The 19460-nt window shown below is 63.9% G+C and overlaps 1 protein-coding gene across 2 annotated transcripts in view; it reads left to right on the forward strand.

Moving 5' to 3' along the window:
- Nucleotides 1-19460, forward strand: part of GSE1 (Gse1 coiled-coil protein) — a 102789-nt gene that overhangs the window by 80657 nt on the left and 2672 nt on the right. The window contains exons 3-16 of one of the 2 annotated variants that reach the window (XM_074839348.1): nucleotides 6161-6379; nucleotides 10094-10293; nucleotides 11756-11937; nucleotides 12073-12270; nucleotides 12512-12703; nucleotides 12835-13157; nucleotides 13609-13933; nucleotides 15253-15833; nucleotides 16379-16491; nucleotides 16696-16966; nucleotides 17114-17236; nucleotides 17359-17730; nucleotides 18154-18429; nucleotides 18877-18980. In XM_074839348.1, the coding sequence (XP_074695449.1) occupies nucleotides 6161-6379; nucleotides 10094-10293; nucleotides 11756-11937; nucleotides 12073-12270; nucleotides 12512-12703; nucleotides 12835-13157; nucleotides 13609-13933; nucleotides 15253-15833; nucleotides 16379-16491; nucleotides 16696-16966; nucleotides 17114-17236; nucleotides 17359-17730; nucleotides 18154-18429; nucleotides 18877-18980 (3479 nt within the window). The remainder of the gene's footprint in view (nucleotides 1-6160; nucleotides 6380-10093; nucleotides 10294-11755; nucleotides 11938-12072; nucleotides 12271-12511; nucleotides 12704-12834; nucleotides 13158-13608; nucleotides 13934-15252; nucleotides 15834-16378; nucleotides 16492-16695; nucleotides 16967-17113; nucleotides 17237-17358; nucleotides 17731-18153; nucleotides 18430-18876; nucleotides 18981-19460) is intronic. The other variant, XM_074839347.1, reaches the window with a different exon arrangement.

A 19460-nucleotide genomic window follows, 5' to 3' on the forward strand; every position in this document is an offset into this window, starting at 1 on the left:
TCTGCAGAAAGATCATGTGGTTAAGTGGTAAATCATAATTAGATAAATAATTGGCTTGGCCGCAGCAAGCTGCTTTGTTATACCTGCCATCTGCTGGGCAAGGGCTTCTTGCACCGAGAACAATGCGCTGCTGACGGCAAAGCCTGCGCTGCCCGCGGCACGGCTGCACCGAGCTGCTGGCACAGGCACGGGCACGGGCATGGGCACGGGTACGGGCACAGGAGGGCAGCCTGCCTGCACCGGGCATTGCCCGCCTCTGCCTTGTGCAATGCCCCGGTAGCGCCGTGCGAGGTCTGGCAGCACCGTGCAACGCCTGGCTGCGACCCACGCGTTGCCCAACGGCACCCGTGCAAGGCGCCGTGCGATGCCCAACGGTGCGCTGGGGTGCCCAACGGCACCGGGCACTGCCTGGCGGTGCCGTGCGGTGCCCAGCAGGGCCACGTAATGCCCAGCAGCACCAAATAACACCTAGCAGCACCCAGCCCTGTCCCACATGACGCCCAGTGGCATTTTTCAATGCCTGGTGGCACCGTGCAGTGCCCAGCAGGGCCACATAATGCCCAGCAGCTCCAAATAACTCCTGGCAGCACCATGCAGTGCCCAGCCCTGTCCCACACGATGCCCAGCAGCACTGTTCAATGCCTGGTGGCACCATGCAGTGCCCAGGAGCACCATACAATGCCCGGCAGCACCATGCAGTGCCTGGCAACACCAAAGAATGCCCAGCAGCACCACGTAATGCCCAGCAGCCCCGTGCAGCGCCCAGCAGTGCTGTCTGATGCCTGGCACCCACCCGCACACCCCACGCAGCCATTCAGCCCCTCATGCTAAGGGGAGGGGGGTGGGGGCTGTACCCTCACTTCTGCCAAAGCCGGGGGAGCCCTCGAGAGGCAGCCGGGCACCCAGATCCAGGCGTTGGGAGCCAAAAGGAGCCACTGTCCCAACCTGGATGCTGCGGGAGGGTGGTGGCTCGAGGGCCAGCAGCATCCCTTGGGCACAGGCACTTTATTTTCAGAGCCCCCAGCTCGCTCTGCCAGGGTAGAAACAGGGAAGAAAGTTGCTTTGAAGTGAATCTTTCCCCAGCCTGATTTCCTACGGGCATAAAAAGCACCCAGGGCTGGTTGGGTTGGGCACGGGAAGGCAAGAAAGGGAGAAAAATAATCCTGCATCACGCCAGCCCTGGCCCCTCCCTGGCGCTGCGCCCTCCAAACGAGCTCTTATTAGTTTGCTTGTTGTCGTTTGCCAGATCAATGGTCCATGGAGGAGTGATCGATGGAGACCCAGCCGGCTAATAGTGCCGCGCGCTTGGATGCTCGGTGCCGTGCGGGCTCCCCGGGGAGCCCCAAATCCCATCCCTCACCAGCAAGGACCACCTCACCCCGGGGGACCCATCCGGACCCCTCCAAGGGTGCTGGGGAGCCGCTGGCCAAGGTGGGGGATGTTCCCGAGATGGGTCCTGGGATCTGCCCTGAGGAGGATAAAACTGGACCTCTCTGGTGCGCCTGCACCTCTCCATCCTTGGGGACACTTGGGGACACCGAGCCTGGCCACCTCCCTCCGTTTCGGCTGCGTGCTGGGTGGTGGGGAGGGAAAGTGCAGACTCCGATCGATCAATTAATTAATTAATGGAGCGTGTCGTAGGTGCGGTGTGTTGTAACGGCAGGGGGGTGTGTGTGGAAAATGTGTTGGTGGCTCTGCGGGACATCGCCGGGAGAGGAGGTGGTCCCCGCTGCCTGTCCCCTGCCTGTCCCCTGCCTGCTGGCTCCCGAGGGGGTGATGGGGTGCATGGCGGGGGGACGATGGGCACGTGCTACCCCTGGCTGCCTGCCCTCCCTCCTGCCCGCACAGGCAGCCGCCAGGGCCCTGCCTGCTGCATTCAAGCAGCGTGGGGAGTGTGTGAGGAGGGGTTGGGGGGGGGGGGTTTGACAATGCAAGGCCATTAGCATTGAAAATCCATGTAAAGCAGCTGTTCCCGCTCGGAGCGTGCAGCTGGATGCGGCTCCGGAGCGGGAGCCGAGGAGCTGAGAGAGAGAGGAAAAGCTTGAGGGGGGAACCTCACGCCACGGAACATCACCCCAAATTCCTTGGGGAGCCAGCCAGGGCCAGCATGGAGGAGCCGAGGTGCTGTGGTGGGTGCGGATCCGTCCCGGGGGAGGATGCAGGATGCTCATCTCTCCCTGCTCCCTCGGCCTCCCGCCGCGCTGGGTTTTTTTCCGCTCCATTTGCCAGGGGCTGGAGCTGCTGCCTGATCGTATTTGGTAATAAATTATTAGTTCCAGCGCTTGGGAGCCCGGGAGCTCAAAATAGCTGCTTTTAAAGCGGGCGGCTGGTGCAGGTTGAGTTCAATGGCAATCTGCTCTGAAGGGCACTTCATGCTCATTAGGGGCCTTTCAAGGTGCTGGGGGGGGGCTGAAACCAAGGTGCTAAACCTGCCTGCGCCACATTTCCCGACAGCTGCCTGCAGCGGGGACGGGGAGGGCAGCCAGCAGCGATACCAAGCCCCCTTCTCCAGCCCACGCGACTCCAGGAAGGATCCTGGGATTTTTGGGGTGCTGGGAGCCCATCCCTGCCCCAATGCTGCCCGCTCCTGCCTGCCCGCGGCGGCTGCCGGCGTGTTTATTTGTCTCCAGTCCCACCAGGCAGCCAGACTGGTTCTGCTCTCGCTGCCGGAGGAGGCACCCGCTGCCAAAAAACCCGCCAGCGTCATCAGGAGCAGATGGAGAGAAGATGGCACGGACCCAGCTCCCAGCTCCCAGCCCTGCGCCAGGGATGCGGGGGGCCAGGGGGGGTTGGGGGGGGGGCCAGGGGGCAGGGACACCCCCCTGGGAGTCAGGGGCTTGGGGTCCTGCATGGATTTGCCAACCCCACGGCTGGTGGCACGTGTGGCACCGCGGGAAGGGGTGCCAGGATGTGCGGGGGCACAGGGAAGGGTGAGGGGACACGGCGATGGCCCTGCCGTCCCCCCCACCTCCTCCTCCTCCTCCTCCTCCCGCCGGGCAGGGACCTGCCTGTTCCCGCGGGCAGGCAGCCAGCAGGCACCGGGAATGCCAGACACTCCCCGTGCCACTGTGCCCGGGCACATGCCGCTGAAGGGACAGGGACAGGGTGGCACCTCGCCTTGTCCCTTGTCCCCAACCTCCCCCATGGCCTCAGCAGGGCATCCTGCGGCCCCCTTGCCTTGATGGGAGGGGGGATGTACAGGCAGCTGCCTCTTTGCAGGGGTGAAGGCAGCAAGTGGTGCCTGAGAGCAGGTATGTTGGGGGTGGCAGCCCCTCTCCCTGCACCCCCCAGGGCTGGGGGCAGTAGAGGGGCAGGCTGCCCCATTTCAGGGTTCAGCTCCCCACCCCACTGAGGCAACCGCTGGTGTGACCCCGGGCCGCTGCCAGGGCTCTGAACTTGACCTGTTTTTCCGCACGGAGCTGCCTGCCGGGAAAAGCAGCTGGGGAGGGGCAGGAGGAGGGCGAGAGCCCCGGGGTGGGGGGGAGGCCCCACCTCACGGGGAGACGCCAGCACCCGTAGAGGTGAGTGGCACCCACGCCGCACCAGTGACGGGATGCCGGAGGGACGGGGACGGGGGGACGCAGCGTGGTCCCCCATCCCCGTGCCGCAGCGTGCCTCAGTTTCCCCAGCGGGCAGTTCTCCTGCGGAGCAGCTCCAGGGACGCCCGGACAGACGGACGCCACCTCCGTCAGGGCAAAGCGGGTGAGCCCAAGCTCAGGCCCCAGCCAGGGCGGAGACGCCGATTTTATCACCGGGCAGGAGTGGCAAAACTGGTTTGAAGCCCAACTGGGGCAGCGGCACGTCTCAGGGTTAGCGAGCCAGCCCCGGGGTGGGGAACGCGAGCTCCCTGCGTGCTTCCTGGCGAGCTGTTGGCTTGGAGCTGCCCCACGCTCGCCTGGCAAATCCCGGTTGGGATCATGAGTTTGTTGGGAGGCGTTTGGGGCCGCGGAGATCAGCTGAGCATCACACGGGTGATGCTCTGCCGCCAGCCCCCGTGCCCCGGCAAGCGAGCGCAAGCGTGCTAATCTCTGCCAGCTGGTTAGCAAATGGTCCCCAGCCTTGGAGTGGGGCTGGCAAGGGGCAGGGGGGCGGTTATGCTGGGGTTAATAGCTGGGGAGAAGCTGGGGAGGGTGGGGAAGTGCCTGAGGGGGTGCAGGGCTGTGTTTGGGGGGTGCAGGGTTGTGCCAAGGGGATGCCAGGCAGTGCCGGGGGAATGAAGGGCTGTGCCTGGGGGATGTGGGGCAGTGGCTGGGGGGGTTCAGGGCTGTATTTGGGGGTGCAGGGTTGTGCCCAGAGGATGTGGGGCAGTGCCTGGGGGGTGACAGGCAGTGCCTGGGGAGTTCAGGGCTGTGCCTGAGGGTGTGGGGCTGTGCCTGAGGGGTGTGGGGCACTGCCCGGGGGATGCAGGGCTGTATTTGGGGGTGCAGGGCTGTGCCAAGGGGTGCCAGGCAGTGGTGGGGGGATGCAGGGCTGTTTCCTCTGTGATGCGGGGTTGTGCCCAAGGGATGTGGGACTGCACCCGGGGGATGTGGAGCAGCACCTGGGGGGCACGGGGCTGTCCCCAGAGGGTGCAGACCAGTGCCCAGGGGATGCCAGGCTGTGCCCAGGGTGCTGCAGCCCCCCGCGATGGCGCGTGGGTGCATGGCGCTGCAGGTCCCACTCTCCCAGGGGAGGGGGGGGGCACCCAGGCACTCCCCCGGGGGTCCACGGGCACCCAGTGCAAAGCCCGGGGGTGCCCGGGCCAGGCTGGCGCAGCGGGTTGGCTTCCCAGCTGTTCTGGTAATGAATTTACATGAGCCGAGCGTGTCGACAAGGCGGCAGTCAATGGCTGAGAGCACCGGAGTTAATAAATGCTTGTATAATGAGGGCAGAGGGGAGCGCGCGCCACCGCGCCGGCCGCCTCTCCTGGGGCCGGGGGGCAAAGATTAATCAACGCTGAGTGGCACTCGTGGCCCCCCCATCCCAGCTCCCACAGCGCCCGTGCTCTGCCCGGCCACCCTCTGCCGTGGGATGCTACAGGGTCACCGGTGCCTCGAGCTGCCTCCAGCCCTGCTGGGATTTGGGGGGGCTGCCTCTCGGGCCCCCCCCCCCCCCCGCCTGCCTACCCACCTGGGAGTGGGGCTAATTTTAGGCTGGTGTTAATGAAGCTGCTCGTTTGGAAGTCTATTTTAAGGGCCCTGACATCAGCAGTTACTGTTTTGGGAGGTGGAAAGCCCTGGAGCGGCTGTGACAGCTGGGGGGGGCACAGGGTGGGCTGTACCCTCCCACTCAGAGGCACCCGAACCCCCACCCTTAGGGGCCACTGTGTTTTGGGGTGCAATGACAGGGAGTTGGGGCTGCCATGGTGAGGATTTGAAGATGCAATGGTTGGGATTTTAGGTATGAAGTGGTGGGGGGTGGGGGGGCTGGGGGTGCGATATGGGGGATTTGGGGGTGCGGTGGTGGCGATCTGAAGGTGCCACAGTGGGGATTGAAGGTGCAGTGGTGGGGATTTGGGGGGTGCAGTGTTGGGGACTGGGGGATGCAATATTGGGGATTTGAGGGTGCAGTGGTGAAGGCCTGGGGGTGCAGCAGGGAGGAGTCGGAGATACAATGGTGGGGATTTGGGGGTGCAGTGCTGGGGGACCCAGGGATGCAATACTGGGGATCTGAGGGGGCAGTGGCAGGGATTTGGGGGTGCAACGGTGGCAATCAGGGGTGCGGCGGTGGTGCTTTGGCTTTTGGCAGCACCATACGAATCAGGGGGCTGCCCCCCTCCACACGACCTCCGTCAGGACGCTGAGGTCCCCGTGTCCCCCTGAAACACCCTCCCCCTTCCCGTGGGGCTCTGCTGACCCCCCCCATGCCGTTATTGGGGAGCAGCCCAGCCGTGAATGCCGGCGGCAGCTGCTGGCCCCCACGTCACCCTGTTTTCCACAGGCGAGCAGCCGGGGCATGCTGGCTTTGTTAGATAAGCTGCCACCCCATAAGCGTGCGGGGCCGGTGCCCGCCTGCTCTCTTCCCCCCCGGTTGCATGAACTCGGGGTGCATTTTGGGGTGAGTGGCCAACTAAAGGGAAGGTTCTGCTTGTTGTTCCCGCTCCTCAGGAGGGATTTGGGGATCCTCTCTCCCCTCTCCCATCCCCGTGTCCCCGTCTAACGCGGGCTGCTCTTGTTCGCAGGCATGAGCCATGAGCCGAAGTCGCCGTCCCTAGGAATGCTCTCCACCGCCACCCGCACCACCGCCACCGTCAGCCCCCTCACCCCCTCGCCGCTCAACGGCTCCATCGTCCCCAATGGCAGCCCGGCAGCCAGCAGCACTTTGTCCGTCCAGGCAGCACCTTCCTCCAGCTTCGCCGCCGCTCTCCGCAAGCTCGCCAAGCAAGCCGAGGAGCCCAGAGGTAGGGGATGATGATGAGGACGGGGACAAGGACCAGGGGCGTGGGGGGACGCTGAGCCTCAGCGCCTTTCCCCACCGCCGCCACCTGGGAGCTGGCGGACGGCGTTTCCTCGCCATTTCCCAAGCTAATGTCTTTTCCTGGCGTCATGTCTCGAGGGGGCAGTTTAGAAATTCAATTCAGCGGAGTAATCCAAACGCCACATCACTTGCTGTACCCTGGGAGAAAACCTGGGAGAGCACTGCGTGGGGGGAACCTGCCCCTCCCTGCCCTCCCAGCCCCACTCCCTCCCATCACGCTTCACCAAAATGCTGTTTTATTCCGGAGACTCCTCAGCTCTGTTCCTTCCCCAGCCAAACTGGCTAAACAGAAAATTTGGGCACCCCTGAGCTGTCCCCATCCCTTGTCACCCCGCTGTGGCCTGACTGCCGCGTCCTCCGTCGCACCCCCTGTCTCTGCTGACGTGCAGGGTGCAGCTCACGATGAGGGGTGTGAGCTGCTGCTGTGGTGCCGGAGCACCCCGAAATCCCTGTCACCACGGGGAGCGTGTCCAGGAATCACTGGGGCTGTCCCACACACGCACAGGGAGGCAGCCTGTCCCCAGGCTGTGAAGCATTCCACCAGGAGACTGCGGGCATCATCAATTTACAACAAAATAGTATTTATCCCTGGTATTTCCACTGGTGGGTGCTCCCCATTGGGTTATTGCCCACTGCTTTGGTCTCTGGGGAGGACACATGACCCTTTGCAAGATGTTTTTTTGCAAGGCCCTGTTTGCTGGGTCTTTTTGGAAGACCCTTTTTGCAAGATCCTTTTTGGAAGATCTATTTTTGCAAGGCCCTTCTTGCAAGGCCCTTGTTGGAATATCCTTGTTGGAAGATCCTTTTTGCAAGGTTCTTTCTGGAAGACCCTTTTTTGCAAGTGCCATCTGTAAGACCCTCCTCATACCCCCCTGCCAGCCACAAAATGCCCCAGCACGACCATGACCCGAAGCCTCTGGCATCGGCTGCTCCTGAGGAGGCACGTGGGGACCCCGGGTCCCTGTGACACCGAGGGCACCAGGTCTCAGCGATGCTTCAGCCTCCTGGTTCTCCTCAGTTGCCTCCTCCAGAGCCCATCTGCTTCCTTCAGGGCAGTCAGTTAGGTTTGGGGGATTATTTTGCCTTTTCTTCCCCCCACACCCCACAGCTCGTGCCCCCGCCGTGCTGCTCAGCCCATCCGAAGGGACGTCAGCAGGTCTTGGCATGGATTTGATGGCGCTGGAGAGAAGCAGCCGTGTTCCCTTTGGATTTCCCCTTAACGACTGCATAGTTTGCAAAAAAAAAACAACCCTGTCCTCGCCCATCTGGGTGCTCAAAGTGGCTCATCCGGGAGGTTTTTAGCAGGCGTGGGTTTGGGTGTGTGTTAGAAAGGGGGTTTCTCTCCACGCTGTCATTTTTATCCCTGAGAAATGAATTGCTTTGCCCCCAAATCCTCACCCCATGTCCCCTCCCACAACGGGAAATGCTCCGCCATGGCAGACGCAGCCCATGGGGTGACGCTGACCAGGTCCACCCAGATTCGCTGCCTTTTTTACCAGCTTTATGGACCGTAGGGCTGTCCCGCTCCCCCGCAGCATCCCCAGCTGCAGGGGCTCATCCCGACCAACTCCAGCCCAGCAAAGCCCCAAGAAGCCACTGAAGCCATCGCCTGGCCGGGGTCTCCAGCCTCCTGTCCTACCCCAGGCTGTCTGCGGGGTGGGTTTTATTCCCTCCCCTCTTCCTTTCTTTTTTCCCGCCCCCTCCTCCTTCAGGGTCTCAGCTGTTAATTACATTTGCCTGTCAGCCTGGGCTGCTAATCTGCTATCGCAGAGCGGAAAGCGGGAGGTCAGAAAACAAAGGTGACACCATCACACTGTGCCTCTTGTCATCTCCAATCCAGATTAGTTTCATTGACTAACTCCTGGCTGAATACCACCAGTTAATTATAACGATCACAAACCCTCCCGTTTAAAGCCACACAGCGAGAATTAAGGTTCTGAAGTAAGACTTTAGCTTCATTAATTGCCGGGCTCATTGTGATGGTATTGATTGTTAACGCTATCGCGTGGTGAGTAATGGCTTCCCTGCTCAGAGGGGATTAGGCTGCTAATTGTTGTTGGCCTTGCGCTGACAAGATAGACTTCAGTGGGTGTCAAATCCGTATCGGCGGCCTCCTTTGTCGCGGGCAGCCTTTCTCTTTCCCCGAGTCTTGCCGCTCTTAAAATGAAAGCGATTCGGAGCGACTCGGGAATAATTAATAAGGCAGGGCGGCCGGCAGCGGGCTGCTCCGCTTGGCCTCTGCTCCGCCGAGCATCCTTCCCGCTGCCTGGGGATGCTCCTGCTTCCCTGTGCCCGGGCCTTTCGGAGGGGGATGGAGATGAGTTGCTGGCTCGCGGGGCGAGGAGCTGGCTTGCACGCTCAGGGGAGCCGGCTTGTGGGCTTACAGGGCGAGGAGCCGCCTTGCACGCTCAGGGCAGCCGACTTGCATGTTTGCAGGGCAAGGAGACACCTCGTACGCCCAGGGGAGCTGGCTTGTGTGCTGAGGAACTGACTTGCACGCTCAGAGGAGCCGGCTTGCACGCTTGCAGGGCAAGGAGCCGGCTTGCACGCTTACCAGAGCCAGCTTGCATGCTTGAAGGGCACGGAGACACCTTGCGCACTCAGGGGAACCAGCTTGCAGGCTTGCAGGGCAAGGAGCTGGCTTGCATGCTCAGGGGAGCTGGCTTGCACGCTTGGAGGGGACAAGGCCCCCTCTCGGTACCAGGCTCAGTGCTAAATGCGGGGAGCATCGTCGCCTCTTGGCTGACATCCTGCAGTGACCACGAGCCACCCCTCCTCGGTGGCCAGCAGCCAGTCCCGGCTGGCATGTCAGAAACCTTCCCGTTGGCGCAGACTCTGGGCTGGTGGGAGCAGGGTTTTGGGGGGTAGGAGCACCCCCAAGCTGCCTGGCTGGGTTGTAGGAGCAGGCGATGTGCCGCGGAGCAGACACCGGGCACCGTGTGCCCTAGTTAATGTTGAATTTGTATTTCTGCTCCAGCTCTGCTTTTCTACCCACATCGCACTCTCCGCTTTAATTCCATTTTTGTTGTTCCCTTGGAAATATCTCCAGCGTCCCCAGGGTGGGTATAATTTAAAACACAGACATATTATGCAAATAAAGCCAAAGCCTTGCCCAAGGGTTACGGGGAATCGCTCCTTCATCCCAGCCTCTCCGAGTGCCCTGGCTTGTGCGCAGCGACTTTTGCAGCCGGATTAAGGCGTCTGCGGGTTGGGCTGGAGAAGATGTGGCTGCCCGGGGTTGGCATCGCAGCACTGGCGCTTGTGCCAAGGCGAGCAGCACGGGCAGGGCTCGCTGCGCCCACGAAGGGCTTTACGGGAGGTGGTGGGGGGGTTGGAAGTTGCTGTTAGATGGGAGCAAGAAGGTGCCTGTCCCAGTGTGTGGGGCGAAGCCTTTTAGCAATGGGAAGAACCTCCTTTGGGACAGGGCTCGCTGGGACCCCCTGGGATGGGAGGGTGGGGGTCCAGCCTGGGGGGCTGGAGGGATGCTGACCGCCCTGTGTGCATCCCCATGCCCCATCCCTGGTCCCTGCAGCGAGGTGTCCCACCGGGGGATGGCTTCAGCTTGTTCAGAGGGTGGTTTTACCTGGTGAAGAGCTGCCTTTTTCCCTGCTTACTTGAATTTTTAATTCAATTTCAGGGTCTTCGATAAGCAGCGAGTCGTCCCCGGTCTCCTCGCCGGCCACCAACCACAGCTCCCCCGCCAGCACGCCCAAGCGTGGCCCCATGGGTCCCATCATTGTGCCCCCAGGGGGGCACAGCGTGCCCAGCACGCCGCCCGTCGTCACCATCGCCCCCACGAAGACGGTCAACGGGGTCTGGAGGAGCGAGGGCAGACAGGTATGGCCAGGTTCGGGGGGTGTCTGGGGCCCCCTCCAGCAAAGATGGAGGGTGTGGGATGCCATGCATGGCACTGAGGGACCACGGGGCTGCCCCCCCCCATTTTGTCCCTTCTCCTCCCCACATGTCCCTGGGCTGCCGTCCGGAGGGGAGTGTGAGGAAGAGTCAGGGTGGGGTGGGGGGGGAGAGCGGCTAATTAAGAAGCATCGTTAGTGGTTCTCCTCTCCTCCGCATGCTACAAGCAGATTCCCGGGGGGATTATGCCACTTGGAAAGACTAATTAAACCACAAAGCGGAGAGGCGATGGGAGGGGATGAGAAACGCCAAGGGCTGGGCAGGGGGAGCAAAATAAATTGAACCGCGATCCCCAGGTGCTCAGAGGGGTGCATGGGGTGTCCGGGTGCTCCCCACCCCCGTGTCCCCCCTGTGTCACCTCCTCCCCAGTGACCCCCGCAGCACGGGGGTTAACCGAGCGTGGGTTATTGTCTGGCAGAGCCGCGCTCGCAGCGTGACGCCCCGAGACGGGGAGGTAATTAGAGCAGAGCCTGGCACGCACAATAAGCCTTAATGCAGGCGGCGGAGGCGGCGGAGGGGAGCGGGGCGGGGAGGGACGCCCTTTGTGCCGGCCGTGGTGACCTTGGGACTGTCCCCAACGGCCGGGGACCCACGACCTGCCCCGGAGGGTCTGGGGACTGGGACTGGATGGCGAGGGGATGCACGTTGGAGGGGGGATGCTGGGGGCTGCTGCCATCCTCCTCCTGTAGCTGCTAAACTGGGGAAGATTCAGTGAAAAATAATAATTTTTAAACCCAACCTTGCCTTGCTGGAGGTCATGCCCCCTAATTGCCAGACCCTAAGGGGTCCCTTGTCACCCCAGGGAGTCCCCCCCTTGCCAGGGGTTCCTTCCCCAGCCAGCATAGGTGCCAGGAAGGAGGGACCTTCATCCCAGGGTTGGGAAGCTGATGGAAGAGGGTTGAGGCCTCGTGGTGGGGTGGGGGTGCTGATGCCGGCCTGTCCACGGGGCTGGGGGGATGACGGGCTGACCCCCCGTTTATGGCCGCTCTCCAAGGGCTGCTGGATTCCCACTGGCCATGTCTGTATCCTCCCCGGATGATTAATAGCTCAGGAGAACAAAGCGGCCCATAAATCTCCAGGCAGGTAATGTGTGTCCTGCCGTCAGCGCTGCCCCAGCTTCAGCACCCCCTCCCCTGCCAGTGCGCCCCTAGCATAGCCCCCCCCAAACCCTCACCCCCTCCAGCCCCCGCCTCCGACAGCCTGGATACAGGAGGATGCTCCGGCGGATGCATCGTCCCCTGGGTACCGGTGCCAGCCAGGGACCCCATGGGCACTCGGGGGACCCACTGAGGGGCTGGGGAGGCAGCAGGGACCCCCCCCATCCCTTGTGGGGGTCCCTGATGTCCCCTAACACCCAGCTTGGCCTTTCTGCCTCTTTGCCTTCCAGCAAGAAGCAGGGTCACGAGGCAGCAGCAGCAGTGGCGGCCGTGAGCGCCTCATCTCAGAGCCCCCCCTCACGCAGGAGAAAGCGGGGGGCCCCACCGTCCCCTCCCACCTCCTGGGGACACCCTACTCCTTTGGCCTGCCCCCCAGCTCCGTGGTCCAGGATTCCCGCTTCCCACCTCTCAAGTGAGTCCGGCAGCAATGGATGGAGGGGGAGGGGGGCACCTGCGAGCTCCAGTCTGAGCATCCCAGAGTGGGGAGGTGACATCTCCGGGGAGGGGACAGGGTGTGTTGGTGACCATTTTCTCCCTGCTCCCCCAGCCTGCAGCGTCCGGTCCACCACGTGGTCCCTCCCAGCGCCGTCACCGAGGATTACCTGCGCAGCTTTCGGCCCTACCACACCGCCGAGGACCTCCGCATGTCCTCCCTGCCGCCCCTCAGCCTGGATCCGGCTGCCGCCGCCGCTTACTACCACCCCAGCTACCTGACCCATCACCCCTTCCCGCACCCCGCCTTCAGGTGGGCATCGCCGGGCCTTGGGGGGGGTCCTGGGGGGTGCTGGTGGCTGGAGGGTGAGCTTTAGAGGGGGCTGGGGAGGTGGGAGCTTGATCCGGGGAGGATAATTGAGCTGCGCTGAGGGTGTTTTGGGGCTCTCCAAACCCCTCTCCCAGCAGAAAGCAGCCCCCATCCAGCCTGGGGTGTGTGTTGGGGAGGGGATTGGAGGTTTCTTTCCCCTCCTCGAGCGTCCCCGTCTCCCCAGGATGGATGAGTCGTACTGCCTGTCGGCGCTGCGGTCGCCCTTCTACCCGTTGCCAGCGCCGGGCTCGCTGCCACCCCTGCACCCCTCAGCCATGCACCTGCACCTCTCAGGGGTCCGGTACCCCCCAGAGCTCTCGCACTCCTCCCTCTCCGCCCTGCAGTCCGAGCGCATCTCCAGCCTCGCCGCCGAGAGGTATGGGGAGGGGGACGATGGGTGGGGGGGGGGCGGTGACGGACAGGGCACCCCAGGAGACACTAACAGGCATCTTGAGGGGGTTATTTGGGGGTTGGTGTTTTTTTTCTTTTTTTGGCTTTTCTTTGCAGGCTGCAAATGGATGAAGAGCTGCGGCAGAGGGAGCGGGAGCGCGAGCGGGAGCGGGAGAAGGAACGGGAGCGAGAAGCTGACCGGGAGCGGGAGAAGGAACGCGAACGGGAGCGGGAACGCGAGAAAGAGCTGGAGCGGGAGCGGGAGAAGGAGCGAGAACGGGAGCTGGAGAGGCAGCGGGAGCGCGCCCGGGAGAAGGAGCTCAGCATGGTGAAAGCCATGGAGGGGCCCTTCCTCCCCGTGGCTGAGCTGCACGGGCTGCGGGGGCACCCGGCCGAGGAGCGGGGCAAGCCGGTGGAGCCACTGGCACCCGGCAGAGCAGGTAACATCCCCACGGGTGACACTGGGGGAGCCACTGCCTTCGGGCTCAGCTTGCCACGGTCCCCTTTCCCCTCCAGATGGCAAAGCCGAGGGGGTCGGTGGCTGCGGGAGGCAGCTCGGGATGGAGCTGGGCTCTCTCGGCTGCCAGCTCGCTTGCCAAAAGCCCAGCTGCTGCGGCTCTCGAGGAGGCGGCGCGGTGCCTGTGCCATCTGACTGGGCCCGGGGCGGCAATGCGCCCAGTGCCGCGGCACGCCTGGCAGCTGGGCTGGCAGCGAGCGGGCAGCCCCTCCACGCCACGCAGGCAGGGGAGCTCCAGGTGCCTCCTGCCCGCAGGCACATCCCTGCAAGGGGACACCCTCTGCACCCCAAAATATCTTGATAGCCAACGATGGCTGCGGGTAGCCCCCGCCCTTTCCATGCCCTGACTCTCCAGCACCCCTTTTCCAACTCAGAGAAACTCAAGGACTCGGTGTTGCCGACGCCGAAGCCCATCCAGCACCCGCTGCACCAGCCACCGGCCTCCCACCACCCCGTGCCCAGCCTCATCCCCAACCACAACGTGTTCCCACTGCCGGGGAGCAGCGCGGCCACGGCGCTGCTCATCCACCGCACCAACGAGGAGGAGAAGTGGCTGGCCCGGCAGCGCCGGCTGCGCCAGGAGAAGGAAGATCGGCAATCCCAAGTCTCGGAGTTTCGACAACAAGTCCTAGAACAGCACCTCGACATGGGGCGCACCCCGAGCCAGCCCGAGCCTGAGCATCGCCCTGAGCACCCCAGGTAGGGAACTGCCAGCTCTGCTCCAGTGACGGAGCTTCCTCCTAAAACCTAATGGCGTTTTCCCACACCGCAGCTGTAATATTTATCGGATTTTTCCCCTGTTGCACCCCCCTTAGCTGGCTCTGGCCCCCCCCGTTAGGTAACCAGCATCCCATAGCCGTGCCCCTCGCTCCTTGCATGTCCCCGTGAGCAGAAGTGGCCGTGCTCGGCCGGCGCCAGCAGGTCCCCGTCACGCAGTGCCAGCCAGGCCGGCTGTGCTGGCAGCGCCGGGCGATGCTGGTGCCCGACATCTGCGCGGCGGCAGGCGACGAGCCCAGGAGGTGGCCGAGGGCCAGCGGCGAGTGGCCAGGTGCTGCCCAGGCACCCGGCACCGCTAATTGCAGTTCCCTGCCGTGCAGCGGACCCAGGCGGTGGGATGCCCCGTTTTGGGAGGGAGGCGGGGGGCACCCACCCTGAACAGGGGTGGTTTGGGGAGGCAGAGGAGCGTGTCCGCACCCCCTGATTGACAGGGGCTCGCTCACCCCCAGCTCTGAGCGCTTAAGCAGTGTGGGCTCATCCAGCCGGCTCTGCCGCCAGCTCCCTTTGTTATTTTTGGGTATCCAGGGGATTAGCGCGGCTCATCGAGGATAATAAAGAGCAGATCGCGGGGCGGCACAAAGGCAAGTGCCCGCCACAGGCTCCCTTCCCCATCCGCTCCTCCCGCCCCAAACCGGAGCGAGCAAGGTCACCCTGAAACACCTGCAGCTGGGAGGGGGGGATACCCCATCATCTCCATCCTCATCCTCGTCCCCGTTCTCATCTCGAGGGAGAGGGATGGATCCCCGCTGGGGCAGGCGACGCGGTGACACGGTGCCGGGGCGGTGGATGGCGGCGCTGAGCTGAACTCGCTGCTCCGTGCGCGGAGGTCCGGGGCGCTGGAGCGGAAAAGCGTTAAATGCACAGCTTGGGTGCATGAAATATTTATCCCGCTAACGGGCTGGCTCTGTCCCTGGCTGGCAGAGGAGGGTTGCACCGAGGCGCTGCCCTCGCTGCAGGGCTGCGCCAGGACCCGGTGGCTCTCTTGTCCCCATGGTGGGCAGCCGGGGAGGGGGGTATTGAGTCTGGGGTTCCCTGCCCAGCGCCCCGAGGATGCAGCCACATCCCTGCTCAACCCCCTGAGGGTGGTGGCACAGGAGGGGACGAGTGTGGCAGCCCCATGTGCACAAATCCCTCTGGGCAGCCCTAACTGGTGTGTTTCTCCCCCAAAAGCAGCCCCAGTGCACGTCTTTCCAGCGGCAGTGCCCACCCCTCACCTCTCCGGTGCTCTCCTCTCCCCACAGGTCGGGATCGAGTCGCCACGAGCCGAGCGGCCGGGAGCCAGGGCAGCACTTCGGTGGGCCCCCACCGCTCATCTCCCCCAAACCCCAACACCACCCCGTCGCCACATCCCTCTGGAATCCTGTTTCGCTGATGGAGAGCCCCCCCGAGCCCCCGCGGCGCCTCCCCGAGCCCCACTCCCTCCACAGCCACCCGGCCCCCTTCGAGCCCAGCCGTCAGGGCATCCCGCTGGTGAAGGTGGAGAGGGTTTTCTGCCCCGAGAAGCTGGAGGAGGGGACGAGGAAGAGGGATGCTCTGGAGAAATACACCCCAGGACGCGAGCCCGGCGCCCCGGAACACGGGGGCTTCACCCACACCCCCTTCCTAGCTGAGCTGGAGAAATCCACGCAGAGCATCCTGAGCCAGCAAAGACCCCCGGCCGCCCCCTTCGCCGAGGCCACCAAGCCCAGCTCGCCCTACCGACCCCCCCCGCCCCGCGCCCAGGACCCCATGTACATCTACGACGAGTTCGTGCAGCAGCACCGCAGGCTGGTCAGCAAACTCGACCTGGAGGAGCGCCGGCGGCGGGAGGCCCGCGAGAAAGGTCAGATGATGGGGACCCCCCTCGTCCCCCACACATCCCCCAAACCCGGCACCCGGCGGTGGTGGGGGCGGCCGGTGGGTCTCCCGGGAGTGCAAACGCTGCCGCGAGCCGAGCGGCTCAGTAAATCCTCTGCTCTAGACATGCCCAATTAATAAATGATGAACTGAGGCTAATAAGCGGGTTTTAAATATTAATGGGACTGTGTGAGCGGGGATAAGAACAGCGGTGAGGAGATGGAGCACTGCGGGGTAGGGTGGGGGGTGGGGACAGGCATTGCCGTGCCCCCTCAGTGGGGATGGGGGGGGCTCAGCCGCAGCCTCCCCCCCCATTCATGCCCCATTAACCCACCTGTTGAGCCCCCATCCCAAAGCGATGCTGAAGGGGGGGACATGGGCAAAGGACCCACGTTGGACCCCCACTGCTCCCCCCGCAGCATCCTACCAGCACCCCTGTCCCGAGCTGGGTGCCAGCAGGTTCCCCAGCATGTCCCCGCGGGGTTCCCCGTGGTTGTCCCCAGTCTCACACCAGCCCCTCCCCATCCCTAGGTTATTACTACGACCTGGACGACTCCTGCGACGACAGCGACGAGGAGGAGGTGCGGGCCCATCTCCGCTGCGTGGCCGAGCAGCCCCCGCTGAAGCTGGACACGTCCTCTGAGGTACAGCCGCCACTCGCTGTCCCCTGTGTCCCCCCTGTCTCCCGGGGGAGTGGCCCCTCCTCGGGCACCAGCTCCCACTGCTGCAGTGCAACCACCATCCCCAGCCGGCCACAGAGCCATGAGGGGGTCAGGGATGAGGGTGAGGATGGGGACGGGGACAGGTCTGGGGGTGACCCTGCTCTGCTCTCCCCCTCGGCGCCCCAGAAGCTGGAGTTCCTGCAGCTCTTCGGCCTCACCACGCAGCAGCAGAAGGAGGAATTGCTGAGCCAGAAGCGACGCAAACGCCGGCGGATGCTGCGGGAGAGGAGCCCCTCACCGCCGACAGTGCAGAACAAGCGCCGCACGCCCTCCCCACGCCTCCCGCTCTCCACCCGCTACAGCCCCGACGAGATGAACAACAGCCCCAACTTTGAGGAGAAAAAACGCTTCCTCACCATCTTCAACCTCACGCACATCAGCGCCGAGAAGAGGAAAGGTAACAGCCATGCCCCGTGCATGCCTGGGGCCGGCCCCAGCTCAGGGAGGGGTCCCCGTTCCCCGGTTTAGGGGGTGCTGTGGCAGGGGGGGTCCCACCTGGGGCCGTGAGCTTGCTCTGCTGAGCAGAGGCTACACTAAACCTCAGCTTCCCATGCCTCAGACAAGGAGAAGCTGGTGGAGATGCTTCAGGCCATGAAGCAGAAGACCACACCGGCCACCGTGGTGGTGAAGAGCTCCCCGCGGGACAGCCCCAGCGGCCCTGCCACCGGTAAGCACCCCCGGGTCCTTCCTGGGCTCTCGACCGGCCGGGAGCATCCCCTGCCCGGCGGGATGGTTGGGGGGGACACGTTGCCCCACCAGCAGCCGACCCTGCTCTTCCTCTGCCCAAAGAGCCACTGGTGCCGCCGCTGCTGCTGGATCCAGATAAACCCGTGGGCATCGCTGTCTCCGTGCCGGAGGCGCAGAAGACGGCGGAACCCGGCAGGTTAGACCAGCTGAGAGCCCAGGAGCTACCCAGGGCTAAGGAATCGGCCGCTGCGCCGGCAGAGAAGCCCCGGTTGAGCGACGGGCATCCTGGGAAGAAGGCGCTGAGCATCCTCAGCTACGTCAGGGGTCCCCTCCCCAAGGACATCCCGGTGCCGCTGTCCCACAGCATGAATGGCAAGAGCAAGCCCTGGGAGCCCTTCATCGCCGAGGAGTTCGCCCATCAGTTCCACGAGTCGGTGCTGCAATCCACCCAGAAAGCATTGCAGAAGCACAAAGGTAACGGCGGGGATGGGGGGAGCAGGGTGGGGAACACCGGAGTAGGATCTCTGGGGGGTGGGAGACCCCCTTGTACCCATCCCCCAACCCCGCTGGGGTTTGGCACCACTGAGGGCACAAAAATCCACCAGCAACCTCATTGCTAGAGCATCCCAGGAGCTCATTGATGAAGATAAATATAAGGCACTGGGATAATAACGGCTCCATTCCCCCAAAACTCATTTATTTCAGTGAGTGAGGAAAATTAAGTTACTCCAGTGCGCGGGGAGGTGGAGGGGGGGGGACGATGAAAACCCGTAGAAGAAAAAGAAAAAAAGGCCGGGGGGGGGGGGAGGAAATTAATACTTTGAGGGGAGCATCTTTCTCAGGGAGGGCAGCGCCAGGGTTGGGGGCGGGCAGGGGGCTGACGCTGGGTGCCCGCAGGGGGGACGGCGGCGCTGACGGCGGAGCAGAACCACAAGCTCGACGCCTCCATCCACTACAACATCCCTGAGCTGCAGGCATCCAGCCGCCTGGCCGCCCCCCCCCACAACGGCACGGCCGAGGGGCCGCTGCCTCACCGGGCGCTGCCCCCGCTGCCCCGCGACTCGGCCTCCGAGGAAGAGGAGGAGGACGAGGAGGAAGAGGAGGAAGAGTACCCCAGGCCCAAGTGGCAAGGGATCGAGGCAATTTTTGAAGCTTACCAGGAACATATAGAAGGTAGGGGATTGGGGGGGGGGGGCGGGCAGGGAGGGTAAACCCTGTGCCTCAGTTTCCCCAAGTGAAACTACCCCACGCCTTGACCAGGCACCTCTGGCTCCCACTGGGATGGGATGGGATGGGATGGGATGGGATGGGATGGGATGGGATGAGGAGGTGCTCAAGATGCTCCAGGACGGCAGGAGCGGCACGAAAGCAACAGGCGCTGGTGAAAATTGATGTATACGTGAAAAATTCATGTATTCACGGCTGCTTGGTGCCCCCGCCGTGGGACCTGGAGGCCCCCCACGGGCGGTGCAGGGGCTGGGGATGCTCTGGGATGCTGGAGGCCGTTGCTGCCGGCTGGGCAGAGCCTGCACAGGCTGGCAGCCTCCTCGGGCCCCGTCCTGCGCCGTGCATGGAGCTGGAGGTGCCAGTGCTCACCCCCGTCTCCTTTGGGTCTTGCAGAACAAAACCTGGAGCGCCAAGTGCTGCAGACCCAGTGCCGGCGGCTGGAGGCCCAGCACTACAGCCTGAGCCTGACGGCAGAGCAGCTTTCGCACAGCATGGCGGTGAGTGGGGCTGGGGCTCCCCGGTGCCTGGGCACCCAACCTCCTGGGCACCCAGTCTCCTGGGCACCCCACTTCTGTGAGGCACCCAACCTCCTGGGCACCGTACCCCTGTGAGACACCCAACCTCCTGGGCACCCAGTCAATCCTTGGGCACCCAACGTCCACTCAACCTCCAACTTCCTGGGCACCCCACCTCCATGAGGCACCCAGTCTCCTGTGCACCCCACTTTTGTGAGGCACCCAGTCTCCTGGGCGTCCAACCTCCTGGGCACCCAATCTCCTGGACACCCCCCTTCCATGAGGCACCCAACCTCCCTGAGACACCCAGTCCTCCCATAACACACCCATGAACCTCCAGAGCCCCGTCCCCTGCCGTGGCCCCCTCCCAGCCCCCCCACATCCCCTCCCAGGTCCCCGAGGCGAGCCCAGCCCCCTGCACCACCAGCCTGGAGGCCGCCCGCTGCCCGCCCTGACCGCGTC

This window comes from Strix aluco, chromosome 14 (assembly GCF_031877795.1).
Source record: "Strix aluco isolate bStrAlu1 chromosome 14, bStrAlu1.hap1, whole genome shotgun sequence".
In the NCBI taxonomy this organism is placed as follows: domain Eukaryota; kingdom Metazoa; phylum Chordata; class Aves; order Strigiformes; family Strigidae; genus Strix; species Strix aluco.